The sequence below is a fragment of the Thermobia domestica genome, chromosome 7 (genome assembly GCF_964235325.1).
Source record: "Thermobia domestica chromosome 7, izTheDome1.hap1.1, whole genome shotgun sequence".
Lineage (NCBI taxonomy): Eukaryota > Metazoa > Arthropoda > Insecta > Zygentoma > Lepismatidae > Thermobia > Thermobia domestica.
Genome location: NC_137460.1, coordinates 99,763,841 through 99,787,146, shown reverse-complemented (window position 1 = coordinate 99,787,146; position 23,306 = coordinate 99,763,841). Strand labels below are relative to the sequence as shown.

Genomic DNA, 23,306 nt, shown 5'->3' with positions numbered 1-23,306 from the left:
TTTTTAACATGGGTCCCACAACAAAGTTATTTCGATTTCCAAGTTATAACCCTCGCTCGGCCAAGTGGGGTATCTAAGGTACCACAGATTTTTATTTTTTGAAATCATTTTGTGTGTTATTTTCTTAGCGCGTTGTTTCTTTAGCTACGTTAATATTATCGAAGTGTGCATATGTTCACGTGATGGTAATTCCCACGAGCTAATGGTTTATTTATTATAAGCGTTAGGGGGGCCTAAGGCCCCCACTGTATACCTTCGCATCTCCTAAAATGTTGTCTTCATTTAGTTATAGTGGGATACCATAGGTACCCCATGAATATTAACGATCTTTATGAAAAATTATTAAGTTGCTGATAAAAGGAATTATTTACATTACGGAGTACCCTGATTGGAGTCAGTTTCGCAGTTTCCGTCAGAATGTTTTACTAAAGGAACTTAGCAAGAAATTAGTTCTTCCACATGATGTTTACCGCTTCAAGTCACTCCAAATTTACCACGGTAAGGTTTTTTATTATTTTATTATGAGTTTACTTTTTAAGTTACGTAAATATTACAATAATTTTTTAAAGAAAAATATTGACGTATCTATATACTCAGTAGAAAGTGCATAAACGCGCTTGTTGTATAATCCAGGAGTTCAAGATTCGAATTCCAGGATCGGCCATCATTACTGAGACTTTCCTTCTTGTATTCAGTCTCTCACAATAAATGTCAAGAAGGTATCTTTCATTAGAATTAGCAGTATGTCTTTATTCCCAAAAAATAACTAAACCGTGTTGACTGATAATACCTGTACGGCAGACATATACAAACAGGTAGAAAGATATATAAACCAAACCACATGGCACAACAGACATAAAGGGTTAAGGCCTGTCACGCGGCTTTTTGAGGGTGGCACGTGGTCAGCGTACTGTTTTCCCAGCAGCTTTATGAGTATCAACTTGGCCCTAGGGTTGCCCCCGGTACTCATTTCTAGAAGTTTCTTCTATTCACTCACCGGAAAACTAACCCAGGTCGCTTGATTGCTAGTCGGACGCTCTACTTACTTTACTACATGTCAGCTCAGATAGATATACATATATATAGAGATAATATGTATGGATGGATGGGCGTAAGAACGTATAAATAGATAGGAAAATATCGATAAATGCAAATCATGAACTGTTTGCATATAATATATAAACATGGCGTAATATAGAAATAGCCAGCTATTGTATATATATATATATATATATATATATATATATATATATATATATATATACAGAGAGAGACAGAGAGAGAGAGAGACATAGATAAAGACATATAAATGCCTTTCCTGAGGCTTTGATAATCCTTTTAGTGGAACACTCCTTAAATGTTTGTCTGATTATGAAACTGAAAAAAAAAACACACACACACAGAAGGAGGTAAAACGAGGAATGTGTTTCATGTGCGACAGAAAGCAGGATACAAAGTCAAAGGTTAAATGTGAAACCTGTTAAGCGATGGAAATGTGGGAAGCACAGAAAAACTGTAACAATTGTTATGTGTAACAACTGTCCATTAAATCTGAATGATAAAGAATAAATTGCAAAAAAGGGATGTAGTGAAACATACAGTATAGATAGGATCACAAAACGTTGTGTTACTATAACTTTCTTATGAAAGCAATGTCTTGAGTTGCTTGTGTATTTTACCAGTATGTTATCAAGACAAAATAGACATATAGCCACTGTAACAGTAGTTGTGTAAAGAAATGCAAGAAGAACAAAATTAATTACAATTTCTAATGGGGTCACTTAGGTCCACTACTTCATCGTTTATGTCATGATTTTGATCTTGGCTGCGCCAGGGTTAAACGAGGTGTCATTCCATATGATGTCATTTCAAAATTTCAAGAAGTTCGGCGGATGTCTCACTTTCGTCAAACTTATATTTCTGAGCTGTACATTTTTGGTTCCCATCCTTTCCTTCTCCGCGCCATATTTTACTAAATTGGATTATAATACTAAGTATGATTTATCCCATATCTGCAAGTAGTAATCATAAAATTATTGAGCCTTTTCCCACAAAACGGCGTGCATGTAACAAGCATCTATGAGTGGCAGCGGATAATTTAGTAGCTGACAGTTAAAAGTAAAGGTGTAGGAATTTTTTTAATTTGGCATGAAGTTTTGCACCATCAAAATGAGCGAACCTTCTCTAAACTATGTTTAAAAAATAAAATAGAAACTATGTTTAATTTTAAAATATTATTTAATAAAGTGCAAGTATTGAGCACGTCAGTTAAAAGGTATGTATTCTTATGTCCAACATACGTTATCAAAGGTAATGGTTCTAAGGTTGTTCAGTTTCTTTTGTTCTGAAAACTTCAATGACAAATATTCTACTCTCAGTAGACGACATGCCAAAGAAGAAGCTAATTGTAATCTTGCAATAATCCAGCAACTACAGCGTGTAGTCAGTCATGGCATATCCAATTACTAAACAGTATTTAATACTTAAGGGAAACTGAGACAATTGCAAGTTTGACTTTTAGGTTCCTGATGATCTGACTCAAAAACATTTGTTGGATTTAATTCCTATTCGCTAATCTCTATTGAAATGTATTAAAATTGAAATATTTTGTAACTAGTTCATAAGTGATGAAAAATGAATAACGTATGACAAGAATATACTAGAATTATCGTGGCAGAAGTGAGTAGCATTATTTGCTTGAAATAACTTCTAGGATGGTTATGGACTGTGTTTCGAGAGACTCGAAAGTAATAGACATATTATGTCTAGAGCTACTTCCCCTGTCCAAAAACGATACTACACATACTTCCGCCTAGCAATTCAAGAGAAACTCCCGTAACTGTTAAAACAGAATAGGTAACTCATACCATACCTACAACGCCAGATCTCATAAATTTTAACGACGCTTAAGACATTAAGATAAATTTTCTAGTTACTTTTACTGCATCGAGTATTTAGCCCGGAGGTGGTATTGCATGAAAATAATTTCTTTTCTTCTAAAGAATATGTTGCGTTAATATTGAAAAGGCATGTGTAAGGCACATATCGCCATTGTTTGACCAGAAACCAATTACATTCCACAGCAACGGGCCTATGTGTAGAAGTGGAAAGAAAAGATTTGGCCATTATAAAAACAACAGTTTTTCTAGAATTTTACCCGAAGGTTTACGAGATCAGTTTCAAATGCAAATGATTCAAATGTTTATTTTCATTAATCCTTCTTCTTTTTGACAAAAATAAAAATTCAGATAGGTACGAAGGAGGTTCTAACACAAGATTATATATTATAGTCGTGTGATCCACTAACGAATTTCTGTCATATGCTTAAAATATGGGACTTGTAATACGTTTGTCTTTTAAACCTTGGCGATAAAGTTACAAATATATTAAGACTAATTAAATTACGAATTGGTGCAGACCATGTGAACAGTTTTTTCATAACATTCATTTCAGGAATAGATAAAGAACGTAACCCTACGAAAAAAAAACTCCATGTGAAAGATTGTAATTTTCTATTCTTCCACACGAGGCGTTCCTTTTAGATTTGAACGCAATTGATTGATTCCCACCAAGACACAAGTCTTTCAGAAGAAAAAGTAATATTTGGTCACACTCACGCATAAAAAGATTCACGTTCAAACTCTGCTCCACTCTATTTTTTATTGTTTATTTGCCTAAATGTATATTTAACTCCATTTACCATATGATTTTTTATTCAAGCATTTATAAAAATATAAGTCTTCGCATTTATCATTGGGTATAGAACAAAATTCAAGTCGTAACATTTCACCTTCCTGAAAGCTGCACTTGATGATAAGACACCACTCAATGTTTTCTCTATCTCGAGTTTATGTAAGTCCAAAATTTATGTGAGTCCATTATTGGGTTGATATGATTTTTTAATAAGCAATGACGTCGGCATTTTCTAGTGACTTTAATAATACAGAGGGTGTGTAGCAGCAGAGAAATAGCGTAAGTTGGGTGTTAAATTAAATAACATCGTACACAATAGTATGAGCGAAATAACTTTCTTTTCAAGCATTTTTTTAAATTTCTGAACGATTTGAAAGACCCAGAGAAGTGATTTCTCTCTGTCTCTCTCTCCCTCTGTCTCTCTCTCTCTCTCTACATATATATATATATATATATATATATATATATATATATATATATATATATATATATATATATATATATAGATATAGATATAGATATAGATATAGATATAGATATAGATATAGATATATATATACAAAGTTAGGAATAGCTCTCATAAAATATATATTAAATTATTGCGTAATTGAAGTATATAGAATCTTTTCAAGCCAGGGACGGTACTATGGTTGAGCGAGTGGAGCTGCTGCCTAAAATTTTCTTCAGGATAACTCAGTTGGAAGTATATCGGCGAACCATCAAATGTACGAATGTTTCCAAACTTAAGCGAGTGCCATGAAAGTGAATATAATAGGAAAATCCGTACACATAAGATCTCTCCGTTTAAACGATTTTAGTTTGAAGGTTACCTTATCATATCAGAAATTAATTAAGTGTAAATTCCTCTAATATTCACTTACAACTTCAATGTTATCTTCTTTGAAAAACTTGGGCTGTGGAAGGACCTGCACAAATTCACTCTCTCAGCGACCTCATCACCTTGCACCATCCTAACGACTCAGACGTATATATGTTTGACTAATATACATATTTTTTGACAAAATTTTCAACGCTAAATAAACCAAACCTTGGTTACAAGTTACCTACTTGCTAGGATAAATTAAACCATACGAAACGTTCGACTACTAGCAACCGAACACTAGATGACAAACTGTACTTTGATAATTTTATTATGCGGATAACAAAATACCTTTCAATCGAGCATTAGAAATCGCTTAACGACTCATTCGTCTTCACGTAAGTAAATGAGAAAATTCAAGGTACACTTTTCCCGATTTTCTTGTAACTAATATCGCAAAAATTGGTTTAAAAAACAAAATATGATTTAAGTGACTACTGCTCAGTTAAAAATTACCCACAAAATATTTTAAAGTGGGTTGTTCTAGCCGAGACTTGGTTAGTTGAACCTTGTTTCGGCAAGTTGGAAATTTCTTTCTTCATTTCTGTTTTTTTTTAAATAATTTTACTTTTCCTTCTTTCGCTTGTTTTCATTTCATGAAGACACCTATCAAGTTAGGAGAATAGTCGTAGTGGAAGAATAGCCGACGTGTTATAGAAAGTATACTAATAATCTTGCAGCATTTAGTTTAAATCTTATATACTTCAAAATAATAATTTGCATTTAATTTACTCTCAGAAGGTGAATGATGCATTCTGTTTGCTCAAATTTCTTAATCTAGAAATGAGATGTAAGAATCATGCACACACTAACCGAGGAAAATAGAGATTGGAAACAGATGTTAAAATATTAAAACGAATTATCAATCATATTCAAATTTATTTACGTTTTAGTTTATTTTTTTTAGTTCGTTACAGTTCCAGACTTTTTAGAGTACAGCAAGGAATCTCAAAGATATACATTTTTACTATTTTTCATATTTCAAACAAATGAAACATTTTATATTGATAGAATAGTTCTCGCAAATTAACCTTCAGACATTTCACATTTTGTTTTTTACTTTCTTAGAAAGTCCTCTTTTGCGACCCCATTTCCGAAACACACTGGAAACCAATAATGACTTCGTAAAATATTCGTATTACCTTTAATGTTGCAACTGTCGCATAATAATAACTATAATAATAATAATAGCTTTGACCAACTTTGCTAATGTATGGTATGTTAATGCACTTGCACCTCAAACATCTAGCAATACTTCTTAGCATTGTTTTGTATTCCTAACTCTAGCGCGTTTAATTTTCAACTCGCTCCTCTGATCTGGCTTCGTAAACATGACTGTATTGCGCGAGCATTCACGCAGCATGACTGCAGTTCACAGGCACTCACTCAGAACTGCCTTCTAACTGCTGGCTCTGCGCGTGCATGGTGGGGACGGCAGGAGAGTACATGTGCTCTGAGCTGCGAGGAAGAGTGGGCATCTAACATACCGCTGGTAAGAATTATATTGGATTGCATTGTACAATGTATAGGAGTATGTATAGGAGTGCTGCTATTAATAAAAGTCCAACTTTTGTATTAATGACAAGAAATAACTTAAAATAGCTGACCAATTCAAGCAAATAATAATACACGCGCACTAAAAGTGATAAAATGCAACAGGAGCAGAAGCTTGTCTACAATCCTACTGTGCATTTAGTTATTTATATCATTATATAAAGCACTTTTGTTTAAGCTACTTCCACCAGTCCTAGAAAATTAGTCCAACTTGTCGCCTTTTATTTCGCGCATTTTAGAGATGAATCTGCACTGTAATGGTCTTCTCTTCTTGAAATACATTTTCCCTACCATACACGTCTCAATTACATTGAACTAAGTGCGTATTTGTTTGTACAACCCTGTCGATTGGCATGTGGAAACGTGTAATACTTCACCAGTGCAACGAATCAAATCCCAACAATAAGTTAAGTTGTCACAGTAATAACATTCTTCATTTCACCATTGCATTTTATTTCATCTATCACATTTGTTAGAAATACTAATTTCGTACCAAACATTAAAATATAGTTAGTTAATTTTAAGTTTCTCCCAGCTCAAATATGTGAAGAATTTAAAATGGTAAGATTTATTTCTTGAATGAAAACATATCTTAAGTTTTCTTTAGAAATTTTCTACTAATATTCAAGCATAATTGCGGGACTGATACGATAAATCTTTTAATTGCCTGCCAGCATACTGTACATTTATGACGTAATATGATTTTTCTAATATTATTTCTCAAAAACAGATTCCTTCAAATATTGTTTATTCATATAACAAAACGAAATTTCAAAGAGTATGTCCAAATGGTGTACTTCTAGCTTTAAGTTTTAAAAGGAAAAATCTTCAAATCACCACACGAGTAATAACATTTTTAGAAAATATATTTTAAAACTACTTATAATTTTATTAATGTAGTAGATATAAATATATTTAAATATATGTTCAAGTTAATGAATATAATTTATATGTCGCTATTGTATTTATACTCATCAGGCACGGAAAATGCCTAAAATGGTGTATATGAATATTTTCACTAACGAGACTACAACTGGCGATATCCTTAACACAGCTTTAGGACCATGCATTGCGTACGACTCTGTTTTACCAACAATAATCAAGTAAGTTACACTTGTACTTTCTAGCCTGACTTGAGCACGTTCTAGTTCAAATTTATATCGTTGTTTAATTCAATATATTTGGTTAGAAATTCACACTCAAAGCAATTCAAATTCCTACGTTCCTTTCATTTTTCTATCAACTTTGATAATTTTCTGACGTATCTAAATTTACTTTACAATTGAAACTGTCAAATGATACTCTTACAAACAATTATGGAACAGTTAAATATTACAAATTACAACTTGAATCGTTCAATAATGATGTTATTGTAATATATCGATCCCTCCAGTTGTTTCAACTAAGTGCTTCAGTTCTTTTCTCAATAAATCCTTTTCCTCCAATTAAATGTTATTTGTTTGTCTTTCTGTTATCTGATTGTTATAGTTATATATACATATTTACATATAGACTGTCAAATTGAGTTTCATGATTTAAGTTCATTCGCTTGTGATCTATTATATGCGTTCAACAATTTCAATGCATTCTGTTTAAGTTAAGAAGCTACTCCAGTTTCTTCTCGTACTGGTTCTATAGTATTTTCAAATGGTGTCAATAAGTTCTTTATAGATTTATCTGAATACATTATGCGATGGTGAAGTTACAAAGAAATATGAACATAATATGTTTGAAACAGTACAGAAGAACATTAAGTTTGTTTTAACACAATTTTGGTTTTCAATACAATTGACAATTGAGTAGCTGAGTGTAATAGGACCCCATACTAGCTTAGGTCTCTTTTAGGGAAATTGCATTTTTAAATTCTTTGACATCTGGAAAATTTCATTTTTATATCTTAAGTCTTAATGTTGCTACAGTAGAGAAATAGAGGGCGTCGTGAAATGAAAGCGAATATCTGCTGTAGTTATGTTGGTAGCAAAGTTGTTTGGAGAACGTTTCACATGCCACAGGGTGCTAGCACGAATTGGATTATAATCCGAAGAAAAAGAAAAGACAGTCAAAAACGATCCTAATACAAAGAAAAAAGAAAAGGAACTTAAATGAGAACTATACAACCATTAGTGGGAAAAATATTAGCGAAAGGCAGTTTCCATTAGTGGACAGGTGCAAAAATTTAAATGCTGAGGAAGAAGAAAAATCATTTGCTCAATTATAGGGAAGTGGTTCACAGGAACAAACATATGCCCTGCTGTCAGGCCTACTACAGAGCAGACATAACGGAGCCAAAGAACGTTAGATACGGAGCTTTTTTCTGGACCTAGAAACTGTTGATTGGTAGGAGTGAGTGCTCCGTTAATTCCAAACCGTAAACCAAGAACCAAACAGCGAGGATACAGATTATCTTCATGAGTATGTTTTACCAGCCCTACATAATGAATAAAATGTTTCTAGTGTTCATGACTGTTACATATCCAGCTTCTACAAAATAAATTGACTAATATAATGTATTACTGTTGAACATATATCGTTCTTTTTACTTTATACTGTGTTTTTTACTTTTCAATTATGTTTCTCTATCCATTTTTACAAAGTGTATCATACGGCTGCTGCGATACATATATGTGAGAATCCTGTAACGTCGTTCTCTTTAAAAAGTACCTATGTAAACTTCTTATAAAGCATTAATATTTATATTATAGTGAAACAAACTGTTAGTTCCTTTGTATTTTGTACAAGAGAAAGAATAAGTATATGATTCTCTTGTAGAGTGGATATGTAGAAACGTTCAATAACAAATATGTCTATATTGGAAACGTTTACACGCGGTTTCCTGAGAACATGGTTTCTAGTTATGGGCCTTTATTACATAGAACTCAATTGCTAAAATGGAAATTACTAGAAGAGAATTCAGTGATTACCTTAAACTGCACATTTCCAATACCTATAGCAATAAACACAATTGTCCTCAAACATCTGATTTTCCCTTACATCATTTAGGCTGATCTGAAAATTATGATGAAACATTATGATCACCAGAGCACGTATTAAGTTTCGTGTTAAATAAAATACAGACGTGTACTAAAACCAAAATACAATTTCAATCCTCTCGTTTCATATGTTGATACTGATTGCGCATGAACGTAACAAGTTTGTTCATGGAGTGCAAAACGACTGGTATAAGTTACATAATATAATGGCTGCCATAGTGGCATAGGAAATCTGCTTTCTAAAAAGTGTTCTCTAATTTCTATGAAATTGTGTTTTAATCTACTACCTTCACAAGTCATATCAAGTAATAATTCAGCACCAAAAGTCAACAGTAAAGAAATACTTGTGCGAAGATATCGTGTTGAGCACAATGAATAATATAATATTGATACTAATAACAAAACACAAACAAGTTTTGTGCATATTACATTGGACTGAGATCTTATAAGAATTATAAACTTGATTTGTATGAAACCAGAGTCTGTAAATATATATTATCAGATCAATCCTCATATTACATTTATATTTTCCTTCATTTCAGCTTAACTCATAACTCATTTGGACGTTTAGCAAAATGCAATTTCAACTTCGTGTTGACTCTTTACTTTAGTTTTTCTAATAAATAAACACACAGTTTGTTCCTTTGTTCGCGTTTCTAAACCTCACCTTGTCTTACGTTAACGTACACATTTTACATTTCATCAGCTGACCTTCTATTCTTCGAAGTAAGAATTCAATGAACGATGCCTTAGGGGAAAACGACAGATATAACAGTTCGTTACACGGATTTAACCAACGATGATGATGTAGAACGAAACCCACCGCCAATCTTGAATTTGAAACCTAAACTTTACCCATGCCGATAACGGATGTAGCTTATAGATATGTATTGCTTCTTCAATGGCGGTGCCACGGTAGTTAAGTGGAAGAGCGTTTAATTCTGGTACCTGGGGCTCTTGGTACGATCTCAGTAAGCGCCAAGTAAGCATTGTACTTGACAAAAACCGAGTGCGTGAGTTCTCTCGGGTTCTCTCATATTTCCCAATTACTTCATTCGATCATTTACTTTATTTCTTACCATCACCGTCTTGTTTACCATAGTCTGCATATCCGTGGGACGTGAAACGTGAAGATTTCATTTAATTTCAAATATTTTCTATTTTCAGCGGCAAGATTATTTTCTTGTAACAGACAGTTCTTATTCGGAGTTATTCCAGGCTATATGATTATTATAACTGTTGAGTTTCCATCAGAAGTAAGTGACTTTCGACACCCGAGGTTTCATGTTCCTGAAGGGCGACTACAAAGCACCCTGGGAATCAGTGATAGAGGATCGTCGAATACATTGGAGTCAAATGATGTATAGATGTTTACCTGCCTTTAATTCATACTTTCACTTTCTTACATCACAATTTCCTTCGATTTGAAAAGTGCTCAATTTTACTCCTTACACCTTAAAGGGCAACACGAGTCCAAGGGACTCATCGCGTATACTTTTTTATTATTCTGGTATTGATTTCTTGCTCAATACATGTCTCTTTATAGATCTGTAGGTAATGCAAAGTTTGAATAAAATTCGGAATTGAAGAAATATACGCCAGAATACGTTTATATAATATTTTGTTTAATTTCATAGCACATAAGACCAACGTGAGTCCAATCGACTAGTTAGTAATTTGTGTTATATATTTGAGTGGTAAGAAAGGTTGAATGTATTTAAATGATTAATTATATGGTACGATAATATCAATTGATTTTTGCGGTGAAGCTAGTGAAATTGTTAGTGTGTGTTTATGTAAGTGAAAGTCAGAAATAATAGCTTCTTCTTCTGAGGTTGTGCTGTCTAATGAAGTAATTAGCTAGTTGTTCGAGGATGAAGATGAGGATATTATGTGCAGTGAAGTTGAAAGTAGCAAACGTGATTGGGAAATTGAAGCATCAGAAGTTTCTGATATGATTAGTGATTCTGAGATTGAAGATGTAGGAAATCAGTCCAGAAATAATGAAAAGGTTTTCCATGCAAAGGACAAACCTATCTGATATTCTGAACCTTCACGACCACAGAACCATATAGTGATGGAGAGCAGATTAAAAAGCGTACTACCCATTGTACGGTGTGCCTTATATTGGGATACAAAATAACACCACAACTAAAAACGTAAGACAAAATATGGTCTTGCGTTTGGCGGAGAATTATTTTGTTATTAAAAGAAATATAACGTGTGTTAACTATATCACACATTTTGATCTTGCCAACACACTTCCTCGAAATGGCCTTACACCAATAGAAAGAGTGAAAAAACGAAACGTTCGTTCCACTTGAATTGTTACCAAACAGAGGAGGAAGTGAAGACATCAATGTTTGATTTCCAAAAAGATTTACAATAGGTCTTAAGTAGTATAAAATTCCCGATCTGGGCTATAAGAAGCCAATCCAGGTCCCACCTGATACGATATACTCGATAGTCCAGTGTAGCACGATACGCCATTACCCACGTAAAATCCAACTATGGAAAATTGAACACCCTGAAAATTCGTTTTCTTTTATGACCACTTTCTAGAGAATATGAACCAATAGCAGGAGTGTTTTCGCTCTGTTTAACAAACCTCTATGTAACATAGCAGAAATTACACAAGCATTCATCTAGTACTACGTGTACCAAAAGTACTGACTATCGAGGTCAACATCAAAAAATTACACGGGAATATCTTTTAAACGTAGCAACATATTGAGGTGATGTTTATTCATTTATTAATAAATCATCAAATACTATATGTTCCCAAAGTATTTACCATCGTGGACAAACATCAAAGATCGAATAAGTCGTAAACAGAGCAACGTTTTGAAGTGTTGTTTCCACATTTAGTAATACGTCATCAAGTACTATATGTCCCAAAAGTACTGACCTTTGAGGTAAAAGTAAAAAAAAAAATAAACCCGAATAACTTGCAAACAAAGAAACATATTGAGATAGTGTTTCCTCATTTAGTAAGGGGTCATGAACTACTAAATGTTCCTAAATATTGTTCATCGAGAACAAAGGTCAAATATTTAAACTCGAATAACTTGTAAACGGAGCAACATATTGAGTTAATATTTCCATATTTATTTATAGGTCATTAACTGCTACATGTCCCAAAAGTACTGACCATTGAAGTCAAAGGTCAAATATTTAAACTCAAATAACTCGTAAACGGTGCAACGTATTGGGATGCTGTATCCTCATTTAGTAATAGGTCGTCAACTGCTACGTGTCCCAAAAATACTGACCATCGAGGTGAAGGTCAAATAATGAAACTAAAATTACTCGTAACTGGAGCAACATATTGAGGTGTTGTTTCCCTATAGGTCACAGACTACCACATGTACCAAAAGAACTGACCGTCGAAGTCAAAGGTTATATATTTAAACCTAAATAACTCGTAAACGAAGCCACATATTGAAATGTTGTTTCCTCATTTAATAAGAGTTCGTCAATTGCTACATGTCCCAAAATTACTGACGATCGAGATCAAAGGTCAATATTTAAACTGAAACAACTTGTAAATGGAACAACATATTGATGTGCTGTTTCCACATTTATTAATAGGTCACAAACTACTACATGTCTGAAAAGTACTACACATTAGAATGTTCTGAAAGAAACTTCTTATTTTAAGTCGCTATAGCGAGGAAAAGTTGCCTTTGGTACTGATTAGAAAATTAGGAAAAAAAATTAAAATCGGTTAACGAATTTAAAGTTTACCAAAAATGACGAAAATCTTGTGATTTTAAATTTCTTTTATCTTATAAATAAATAATATTTAATCGATTCCATGATTAGTTTCTCTAATATAAATTGTATTAAACTGTAAGAAATTGTTGTTGTATTTTTTTGGATTCACAACATAACTTAAAATTATTTTCCAAAAAGATAACATTTTTCATTTGTATAACATAGTTTGGATTATTTAAATTAAATGACTTGTTTAAAAAGCAAAATGAACATTGTAAAACCGTTCATGCAACTCTTTTTATTTTTTTAAAATTGTACTTAAAATTAAAATAATTTCATCTGTAGCTCCTCGCCAATTCGTAAACAGGAATGACCCAGAACTCACCACGAGGAGGTGGCTGTTGTTCGAGTTCCACCCACACCCTTCCCAACCAACCGTCCAATGCAGGTGTTTTTTTACATAGTTTTAGTTAATATTTGATTTTTGTATTTTTTCACTTGTTTTAACAAAGAGGATTCACTTCAAAATGATATTTTTGGCTGAAGTGTGGCATAATAGTCCAGGATTGCAGAGTTGCCCTGATAAATCCATCTCTTGACTGAGCACCACATACTTCATCTAGCTTCTGTTACCCGTTTTACATGTCTCTCGAGTCGAGAGTCTCGACAGCATGTGAGTGGCAAGGGAATCCTCTTACAACTTCCCAATCGGGTGCCTCGCCACTCTGTATAAGGAGTGTGATTTCATCATAATTGATAAGACGCAACAATGGAGGAGAAGATATTTTGCAGGTCGACCACTCAATCATTTCAGTATAATCTTAAGCACTAAAATTGAGTTTGGGTGGTATGAATTTCCTGATTGTCTTTCCTTTAGTTTTTGCCTGTCTTGCATTTACTATTCACCTAACCCTTGTAAGAGCAAGTTCTCAAATATATTTCCTTTCGTCCGTTATCGTAGCCAAGAGCAAGTTTTCTGGGCGGGCAAAAAATGCGTTTCTCTCAATTACAGGCTCTACCACTTGCCGAAGAATTTCAGGGAGGTATCTTGTTTTAGCAATAGCTTTAAAAAGATATTTCGAACCATCTGAAATACAATGGCTTGTTTTGATTTTACAACACAAAGGCACGTACGAACGCAATATAAAAAGTACAAATTCTTTAAGACATTCTGAGGGATTTTCAGTATAGATGTAGAACCTAAGAATTCTTTTTGCGGTTGTCAGCCATCTTAAATGTGACATAAGGTCATGGTCCCGATAGGACAAGTCTTTTGGACATTCCCCTGCATTTACTGATCTTGAAATATCCAAAAGGTACTGCTGGTCTTTGCTGCGAATTTCACGGTCTACTTCAGGGATTATGCAGTCAACTTATTCAAATTCAGAAACAGGTAATCTTTCACAGCCATTAAGCAGTTGACCGATCGACCCACTAAAGGTTTTAGGACCAGTTGTTTCCCCATCAACGTGTTGAAATAAGCGACAGAGAGGCAACTCATTAGAATAGAGAAGACATATAGGCCACAGCAACGGTCTACCTATAAGAAGTTTAAATTAACGAATTGCACCATTCCTCCATCCTGTATTGGTAAATGTATCATCACAGCCAACAACATCTAATTGGTCCAAAGAAATGTCAACTTCAGTCAAGTAGGAAATTATCTGCAAGCGATATCAGTAGAAGATCCCAATGATGAAGAATCGTGGCCAATATATGTCGACCCAGGCTCTTGATTGATAATGTAGTGCTCCTCGTTTTGAAGGCTACGAAATAACTTAGAATTACGTTCTTCAACTACCAAGGTATCATATTTCCGCCCATCACGGTATATACCACGAAGCAAAGTAACAGGTTTACACTGCAAAGATTTCCTGATACGCCTCCTCTCTCTGCGTATTTTATTCTTATCGACCATGTGAGAATAGTTCGTGTCTGTCACCATTCCAATATCTTGTAGAACGCTGGAAGCAATTGCAGCAGTAGCACTGTCAGATACACCAAACCCATCAAAATTTAGTGCCGTTGTCTTCAGCTTTATTCTCATTTTCCATTCTGACGGAGTTTTGGTGGGGGTACATGGGACGAACTCATCATTTTCACTTTCACAAAACTCGGAAGTGCCCGAACCGTCTTGTTAAAGTCTTGAACTGAAACAATCTGTAGGGTCGTTTTCAAAAATGGTTGATGATGTTTGTGGTTCCTTCTTTTCAGTCTTGAAGTTAGCCTCTTAGTTTCTTGAAGATCTATTGATCCAATTTTGCGCAAACCACAATTCCTTTGCAAATAGATGAATCGTAACTCAAGGACAAGTATCTTCTTAGACTTTTCACACTTGCACTTGACAGAAATTAAAGATTATCATAAATATCCTGTCTTACCAAACGTACAGTTCAAAATGATAATGCATTTGCTTGCTGCCACATCAAATAACCACAATGATCTTTGCTTGAAGTCTGCAATCTTTAGTTAGGCAGTTTCGTTAGTGGCAAATCTCTGGGACGACCAAAAAGAGGACATTCAAAGTTTTGCCTTCTAATCATCTTCGAACCTTCCATTGTAGCCCTACGTAAGATCACCGCACGGAATGCAATAAAAATACTAAGCATTATAATTCAAGATTATAATGAACAACTCATACAAATGTAATAGCACAGCTAACACTGAAGAGGACTTCTGCACAACGCCTCACTAAATGAGAAAATTACAACGACGCGACGGACACGGAATATTTGTCAAAATTTACAGCGTTCAGCATTCAACACCAATGCTCAAACACTCTCAAAGTCAAGCTATTTTGCAGAAGGGGAGGGGAAGTGGGATTAAATCCAGTAAATTTTCGGACTGCGGTGAAATATTTCCCTGTTAATCTGCTTATTATTTAAACAAATCATTTAACTCATATCTGCAAAATTACCCCAGACATAAAGTATGAAAAATAATTTTTTGTAAAATAAAAGCTTTTTGTAAAGTTGTGCAATTGGAAAACATAAAACAAAACAACACACTGTAACTATTTTTATACTTAAGCAGATTGACCACAAATTATATAACGAGAATAAATCAAGGACTCGATTAAATATTATTTATTGATAAGACAAAAAGAGATGAAATATCACAAGATTTTCGTCATTTTTGGTAAATTTTAACTGCGATGCGCGAACGGAAGATGTTAACCGATTTCAATTTTTTCTTAATTTTTTAATCAGTACCGAAGGCAACTTTCCCGCGCTATAGCGACTTAAAAAAAATAAAAAGTTTTTTCGGCCCACCCTACTGACCATCGAGGTCAAAGGTGAAATATATAAACTCAAATAACTCCTAAATGGAGCAACATGTTGAGGTACTCTTTCCACATTTAGTAATATGTCACCAACTACTACATGTCCCAAAATACTAACCGTCGAGGTCAATGGTCAAATATTTAAACCTTAGTATCTTTTGAGGCTAGCGAGGGATACAATTGTGTGATCTATTCACTTTTGTACCCAGCACAAAAATGAAGAATGAATAAATTTGTGTATCCTATTTACTACTGTACCAAATTGGAAAAAGTAAAGATATGCCATTTTAACTATTTGAAAATTTTATATCATCTTAAACTATTTAAACGATTCCATGTCAGAAGGGCCCAGACAAAAGGGCGAGGACAGAAAGGCCCGAGTCAAAACGGCCCCGCGTCAAAAGGGCCCCGGTCAAAACAGCCCCTCGTCAAAAGGGCCCGGGTCAAAAGGGCCCCGGTCAAAAGGGCCCCGCGTCAAAAGGGCCCCAGTCAAAAGGGCCTGGGTCAAAAGGGCCCCGCGTCAAAAGGGCCCCGGTCAAAAGGGCCCTGCGACAAAAGGGCCCGGGTCAAAAGGGCACCGCAACAAAAGGGCCTGAGTCTAAAGGGCCTCTCTCTCAAAATGGCCCCGCGAGAAAAGGGCCCGAGTCAAAAGAGCCTCATGTTAAAAGGGTCCCACGAAAAAGGGCTTGAGTGGAAAGAGCCCGGGTAGAAATAGTCCCACGGCCAGAAAGCCTGAAATCAAAACAGAAGTGGAAATCAAAGATGCACGAGTGGATAGTGGCACCTTAGTAAGTAGAAGTGATTGTCTAATAGAAGGTAGAATATCAGTGGTTATTAGAGACAAAAGGAAACTTGAATGATGATCTTAATTTTGTTTGGTTGCTATTTGTTCTGCAACAATCCCTATCGCTTATGTCGTTTCTCGATGAAAGTTTGCTTTCAACCGCGTCTCTCTGAGTTTGTAGACGTGGAAGACCCGGGTTCGATTCCCGGCGGGATTTCATGTGGTTCGAATTCCACGTTAAACAGTAGGTCCACATCTCATACAGCCTCGCTGCTGAAAGGGATGCTAAAGTGAAAATCATATCATATCATATCTCTAAGTTTGTATTCTCGAGACCTAGCCCAATCAGACTATCTATTAATGACTGTTCCCTTAGTTCTAAAATTCAATTTCTGCCCCTGAATCAAAGTAGAAAAATACGTATTATATGAATAATATTATCTTGAAAACGTTTCTTTAATTTTGGTGTAAGAACATACATGCCGATCTCCATACAGGCTTAGTCAAAAGTATTGGGACAGAACAATAATAACGACACGCGTGGACGGGGGAAAATCAAATGTTGCAATTGGTGTTATTGCAAAAACTGCATTGGCTTGGAGTGTGGTCACCGTGGAAGCCATTTTGAATTACACTATATTGCGGATCGTACATTTTTTAATGGAAAAGGCTATGATCTTACACTTCCGTTTAGGCTTTATATTTCCACAAATGTGAAGGTGAACTCATTTTTGACACATTACCATTTGTTTATGAGACAGGGTGTTTGACATATGTATCTAATAGTAAAAAAAGTATCATGACAGGGCAGTAACAAAGAGACAAATGGACAAAGGAAAAGTAAATGTTACAGATTGGTATTGGTGTTAAAACTGCGTTAAATGATCATGGCACCCAACTTGAATTCCGCATATTATATACCATAAAATATTTTCAAACAGACAAAGGTACTTGTGTCACATAAATTTAGGCTAGAATCTTGCTACAAACGATAATCTAAATTAGGGATGCGCACGAGACAAGATTTGAGGCTGTCTCGTCTCAAAAATGTACTGTAAATGTGATGTCTCGACTCGAAAAATGTGCATTTTTCTATTGGAAGAGCTGTCTCGACTAGGATATTCTCAGGAAAATTCTGTCTCGACTCGTCTCGTGCGCATCCCTTACTGAGTGGACTTTTGACCGATCTCTATTCATTTACGCGATAGTGTGTGCTAAGTTTGACATTTGTTTCTAGTAGAAGAAAGTATTTAGACAGGTAACTAATAAATAGTACTTTATTGTGTTCTTAACGTTTCTGTTCGTTTGCTTACGTTTGTAAAATATTGAGAAGTTACCACGTATGTATAACATATTTTAATACTAAGTATATTTGCGATTAATTGTTACTTTACGACTATAAAGCAATTGAATGCTTTTAATGTGCAGTTTCGAATATTTGGTAGAGCTCAACAACGTCGTTAAAATAGTAGTGGGTGATAACGATGTTTCTTCTGGTCAGTGTATTGTACCATGTATAGTTAATACGGGAAGGATATAATGGTAGAGTTGCTAGAAAGAAACCATGTATTACCCAAATTAGAAAATATAAGATACTTAAATTTTCTAGAGCTTTTGAAAATAAACCCAAAAACTGCTGGGAATGTTTTTATCGACGAATTTAAGTTAAACCTGCATGAATATGATGGTAGAATAATAGTGTTTCGACAAGTAAATACAGAAATAAATGTTAAGAACTTCCAGCCCGCTTTAAAATACAGAAGAAATATATCTTAACGTTCTTATAAGGACTTCTAATTTTATCAAGATATTGATCCCAAACAAAGTATATGTTGTAAAGAAAAGATTGCTTTAAAATTGCCCAAAAGTTCGCTAAACCCCACCACACAGTACCGGCTTTAATCCCATTGAGAATCTTTGGAGCGAATTGCAACGTAAGGTCAATATATACGAGTTACGGTGAAAGAATATTTGAGAAAAAAATTACATACAGATTGGAACAATATTTCCCCACACTACACCAGGAAAATTGTAACAACGATGTCGAAATGCTTAAAGAAAGTTATAAATCGTTGTGTTTTTGCTATTAAATACTAACTGTATTAACTTGGAGGAATGAAATAATTTTAGAAGACATTTTATAGTAGTTTTTTAATAATATCTGAATATTTATGTGATCCACAGTGTCCATATCCCCATTCAATGTAGTTTTTGCAACAACACACACTTGCAACATTTGCTTTTCCTCCGCCATTATTATTTTATTGTCCTGATACTTTTTTCTACTACACACTAATGTCAAACATAGCACACTTTCCTCGTAAAAGAATGATGATTGGTAAAGAATGAATCATATTCTCGTTTGTAGGAAAATTCAATCTTAAATTGATGTGCTAAAAATACTCCTTTCCATTTAAAAATATTATGTGATATCCAATATGGCGAATCTAGGATGGCTGTCATTATGTCCACACCCTCACTCAGTGTTGTTTTCGCATCAACCTGCAACCTTTTACTTTTCTACGTCTACGTGTCTCTTTGCCTGTCCAGATACTTTGGTCTACTAGATACAGATGTCAAACGTAGCACCTTATCTCGCAAACAAATGAAGATAGATTTTAAAAAATGAGTTCTTCTTCTCATCTGTGGGAACATTCTAGCCTAAATTGATGTTTCAAACCCACCTCTCTCCATTCAAAAGATATTGTGTGATATCAAATATCGCAGAATCCACCATCTGCAATATTTACTTTACCTCCGTCTACGCGTATCGTTATTACTGGTCTGTCGTAACATTTTTACTAACCCTATATTTTTTCCACGTGTATGTTCTTTCAACACAAATAAACAGGTATGTCCACGTAGTGTTGTAAATAGAAAAAAAAACGTTCGTATTTTTTTTCCAGAAATGTACGTTTTTTAGAAAAAAAACAATGCCTCTCGTTTTTTTCTAAATTTCGTTTTTTTTCAAATAGTCATTTGTTATGCATTTTACGTCTATTTAAGTATGAAATATTTTTATGTAGGTGTAATCACCGTAAAATGCAACATAAATTAAACGCTAGATACTGATACGCTGCAAATATTTTACAATTTACATGAATACCATAACTACTAACAATTCGGGTTTCAGCTGTTTTCATCAATATCAACTAAGAAATAAAAGTAGAAATGAATTTTTTTTCGTGAAAGCAGGCCTTTAATAAATACAAAAATAATGTCACGAATAGTATAAAATTCAAATAACTTGTCTAAAGGTAAAAACTAATACTAATTTGCCTAATAGTATTTTTCTAACTCTCATATATAAATAATTTGTCGACTAGATATATATGATATGCAGAGCCGGCTCTACCACATATGCAACACATGCATTTGCGTGGAGCGGCAAGTTTGGAGGGTACGGCAAAATCTGTCATAAGTATATTATTTAGATATTTCTTGTTGGAAACAGACTTCACGATGATGGTAGTTACATTTACTAAACTGACCTTCTATTTGAATAATACATTCATAAATTATGTTTAGGTTGCATTAGTTTAAGATCACATGGACAATGCTAAATCAAATGGTCGAATAAATCCAAGCATAAATTGCTTGACTGTTGTCAAATGCAAGAATTCAATTCTCGAATAGTAGCGAATATCTGCTTCATTTAGTAAGTTATCAAAGTTTTGATATGACAACTAGTCATGTTTTTATCAGAAACAGGTTCCTTATCATTGAAGATAGAAAGAAGTTTTTTTTTAATGTTAACAGATGTAGAAGAAAAATCAAGAAATAAAGATGAAAGAGCTACTTGCACTGGAATTCCAAACTGATACATTGCGATTGAAGCTCGGTATTGAATTCTATAAACAGGATTACCATCTTTCCTCTGCAAGTGTGTTTGCTTTATGTTTCACTAACATAATAGATTAATATTTAAAGAAAAAACAGACACAACGGGATTGCATTTTTAGTAGGTATTTAAGCCTTTCTAAGTACAACTGCACTTACCCTCCCCTTCGTTGTTCATGCTGGAGTACCATACTTAAAATCATAACTTTTAAGATTTATTCTTTCTGGAGAAAGAGGGAGGCGGCAAATTATGCCAATACACGGGGGGACAAATTGCCTAGGGCCGGCTCTGATGATATGTATATACAAGACATGATTATAGGATGTCACAATTTGAAGTAATGCAGGGTGTTTCAAAATTAATATTAGGGTTTTAAAACTTTGTAGTATCTATTACAGTTAACTTACAATTATAAATATTATATCAAATGGAAGAGCAACTCAAACAGTTTTGTACTCACGCATGTACATGCATTGTTTCTTCTGTCTGCCGTTAGAAAGAGCAAGTAGCAAAGATGGAGACTAGAGAGCAGAAAGCTTTTTGTGTTTTAATAAAGACTGAATCTGTAGTTACAGTGCAACCGTCTGGGTGAAGATTATTAAGGATACGCTTGCAACTATGTCCTTATCGTTTGCAGTTGTTACAGGTTTAAAGCCTACAGATTACGGTTTACGTGCCAATTTTGCAAGTGAAATATTGCTGCATAACAATGAAGATTTTCTGGATCGTGTCGTCTTCAGTGATAAATCGATTTAGATGTGCGTCGTGTGACGAATGAATCTCCCATCGAACACTTGTAGCAAATACTATTTGTGGTGCTCTTTTACTTGATGCATTGCTTATAATTGTACGTAAAATGTAATAAGTACTACGAAGACTTAAAACCCTGATATTTATTTTGAAACACCCTGCATTTCTCACCAACAGTGTTGGAACTAAGATGTAAAAATGAGAGAAAATTTTCCTTATAAAGTTATTGTTTACAGCAACGATATTATTATTAGTCGAGACTATAACAACAACAACAACAACACGGATTAGTATTCAAAAAATGTAATCAAATGTACACTCGGTGGCCCAGTTGGCCAAAGTGGCACACACGGGTGTGTCACTTTTTTAATCTGCTCCTGTGTGGACACTAATTAAGATATCGGAATATTATTGTTGCCAAATATGGTTGAACCATAGATTATCATATTAATTTCTTTTTCTTCTGGTGTCGAATTTCCTTCTCAAATTTCACCCCAGTCAAAAATTCGAGAATTTTCTAATTTCGAATTTCCTTTACTTATTTTTTTCCTGTAGCTTCCTTCGTTGTAAAAAGACCTCCTTAAGACTTGCCCGGTAGATATCTCGAATACATACCTAACTGTTTACATCAATTGGACTGGTCTGCGCACAGTGTTGCCAGTTAGGGAAATTAAAATTTCTTTAAATTTGGGCGAAAAATTCTAATTTTTTTTATAAATTTGTACCTATACGTCCGAGTGCAAGTCAACTTACGCCAATCGAACATTTGTCCTTACTTACCAAACGCAAGTACAGATCGTTAGAATAGGGTAATTAGGGGACACACCAAAAATTCGTATTTACGTTCTAACCCTTGATTTCTCTAATTTTTCCCTATTTTTCTGTGTACCGTAATATATTTTTGGTAATTAGAAGCTTTGTTCCTTAAATATCACCATAATACTTGTAGGATATATTAGTGGTGTGCCAATGTTTAATTTAAGATAGTTTGTGTCTGTCTGGTAGCATGTTGCCAGCTACAGAAAATTTTAATTCCAGATTTTAGGGGGAAATTTTGGGAAAATTATGTGTTTTGTCTCTATTATTTCCCTCTTGTTGGCTATATCGGAATACCAGTATCTGAAAGTATCGTCTTTGCCCTACACAACGCACTATAGAAAGTTTCAATAGCATAATTAGTGGAAGTACAGTTGAGGTTTACAGTAACTTTGTTGTCTAATTGGAAAGATAACTTGTGATTTTTTAAAGGTAGAATGAGATATTGTTATTGACATGCTTACTTTATTAGATATCGTCACAATACTTGTAGGATAAATTAGAGGGATACCAAAGTTTATTTTAAGATAGTTTGTGTGTGTGTGTGTGTGTGGTAGCAGTGTTGCTAGCTACAGAAAATTTTAATTCCAGATTTTAGGGTCAAATTTTGAAAAAAAATCCCTTTTTTCTGTTATTTCCCTCTTGTTGGCTACATTCGAACAAACGTACCAGTGTCTAAAAAGCCTCGTCCTTGGCGTAAACAGCGCACCATAAAAAATCACTAAAACAATTAGGGGAAGTACAATTGAGGTTTATAACAAACTATGTTTTGGAAATGGTAAGAAAATGGTAAATTTCTGAGGTAGAATGAGATATTTTTTTTTAAATTTAGGCTTACTTTGTTAGATATTGCCATGATACTTGAAGGATATATTCTTGGAGTACAAAGGCTTATTTTCAGATAGTTTTCGTCTGTCTGATGGCAGTGTTTCCAGCCAAAACAATTCCGATTTTAGGTGAAAAATTCAGAAAATTTCTCTTTCCCCTCTATTAATTCC

At 34.3% G+C, this 23,306-nt stretch overlaps 1 protein-coding gene across 1 annotated transcript in view; it reads left to right on the top strand.

The window, feature by feature from the left end:
• The window catches only part of LOC145689270 (pickpocket protein 19-like), a 176,383-nt gene that overhangs the window by 43,672 nt on the left and 109,405 nt on the right, over positions 1–23,306 (top strand). The window contains exon 5 of the mRNA XM_081763409.1: positions 7,106–7,230. Coding sequence (XP_081619535.1) covers positions 7,106–7,230 — 125 coding nt within the window. The remainder of the gene's footprint in view (positions 1–7,105; positions 7,231–23,306) is intronic.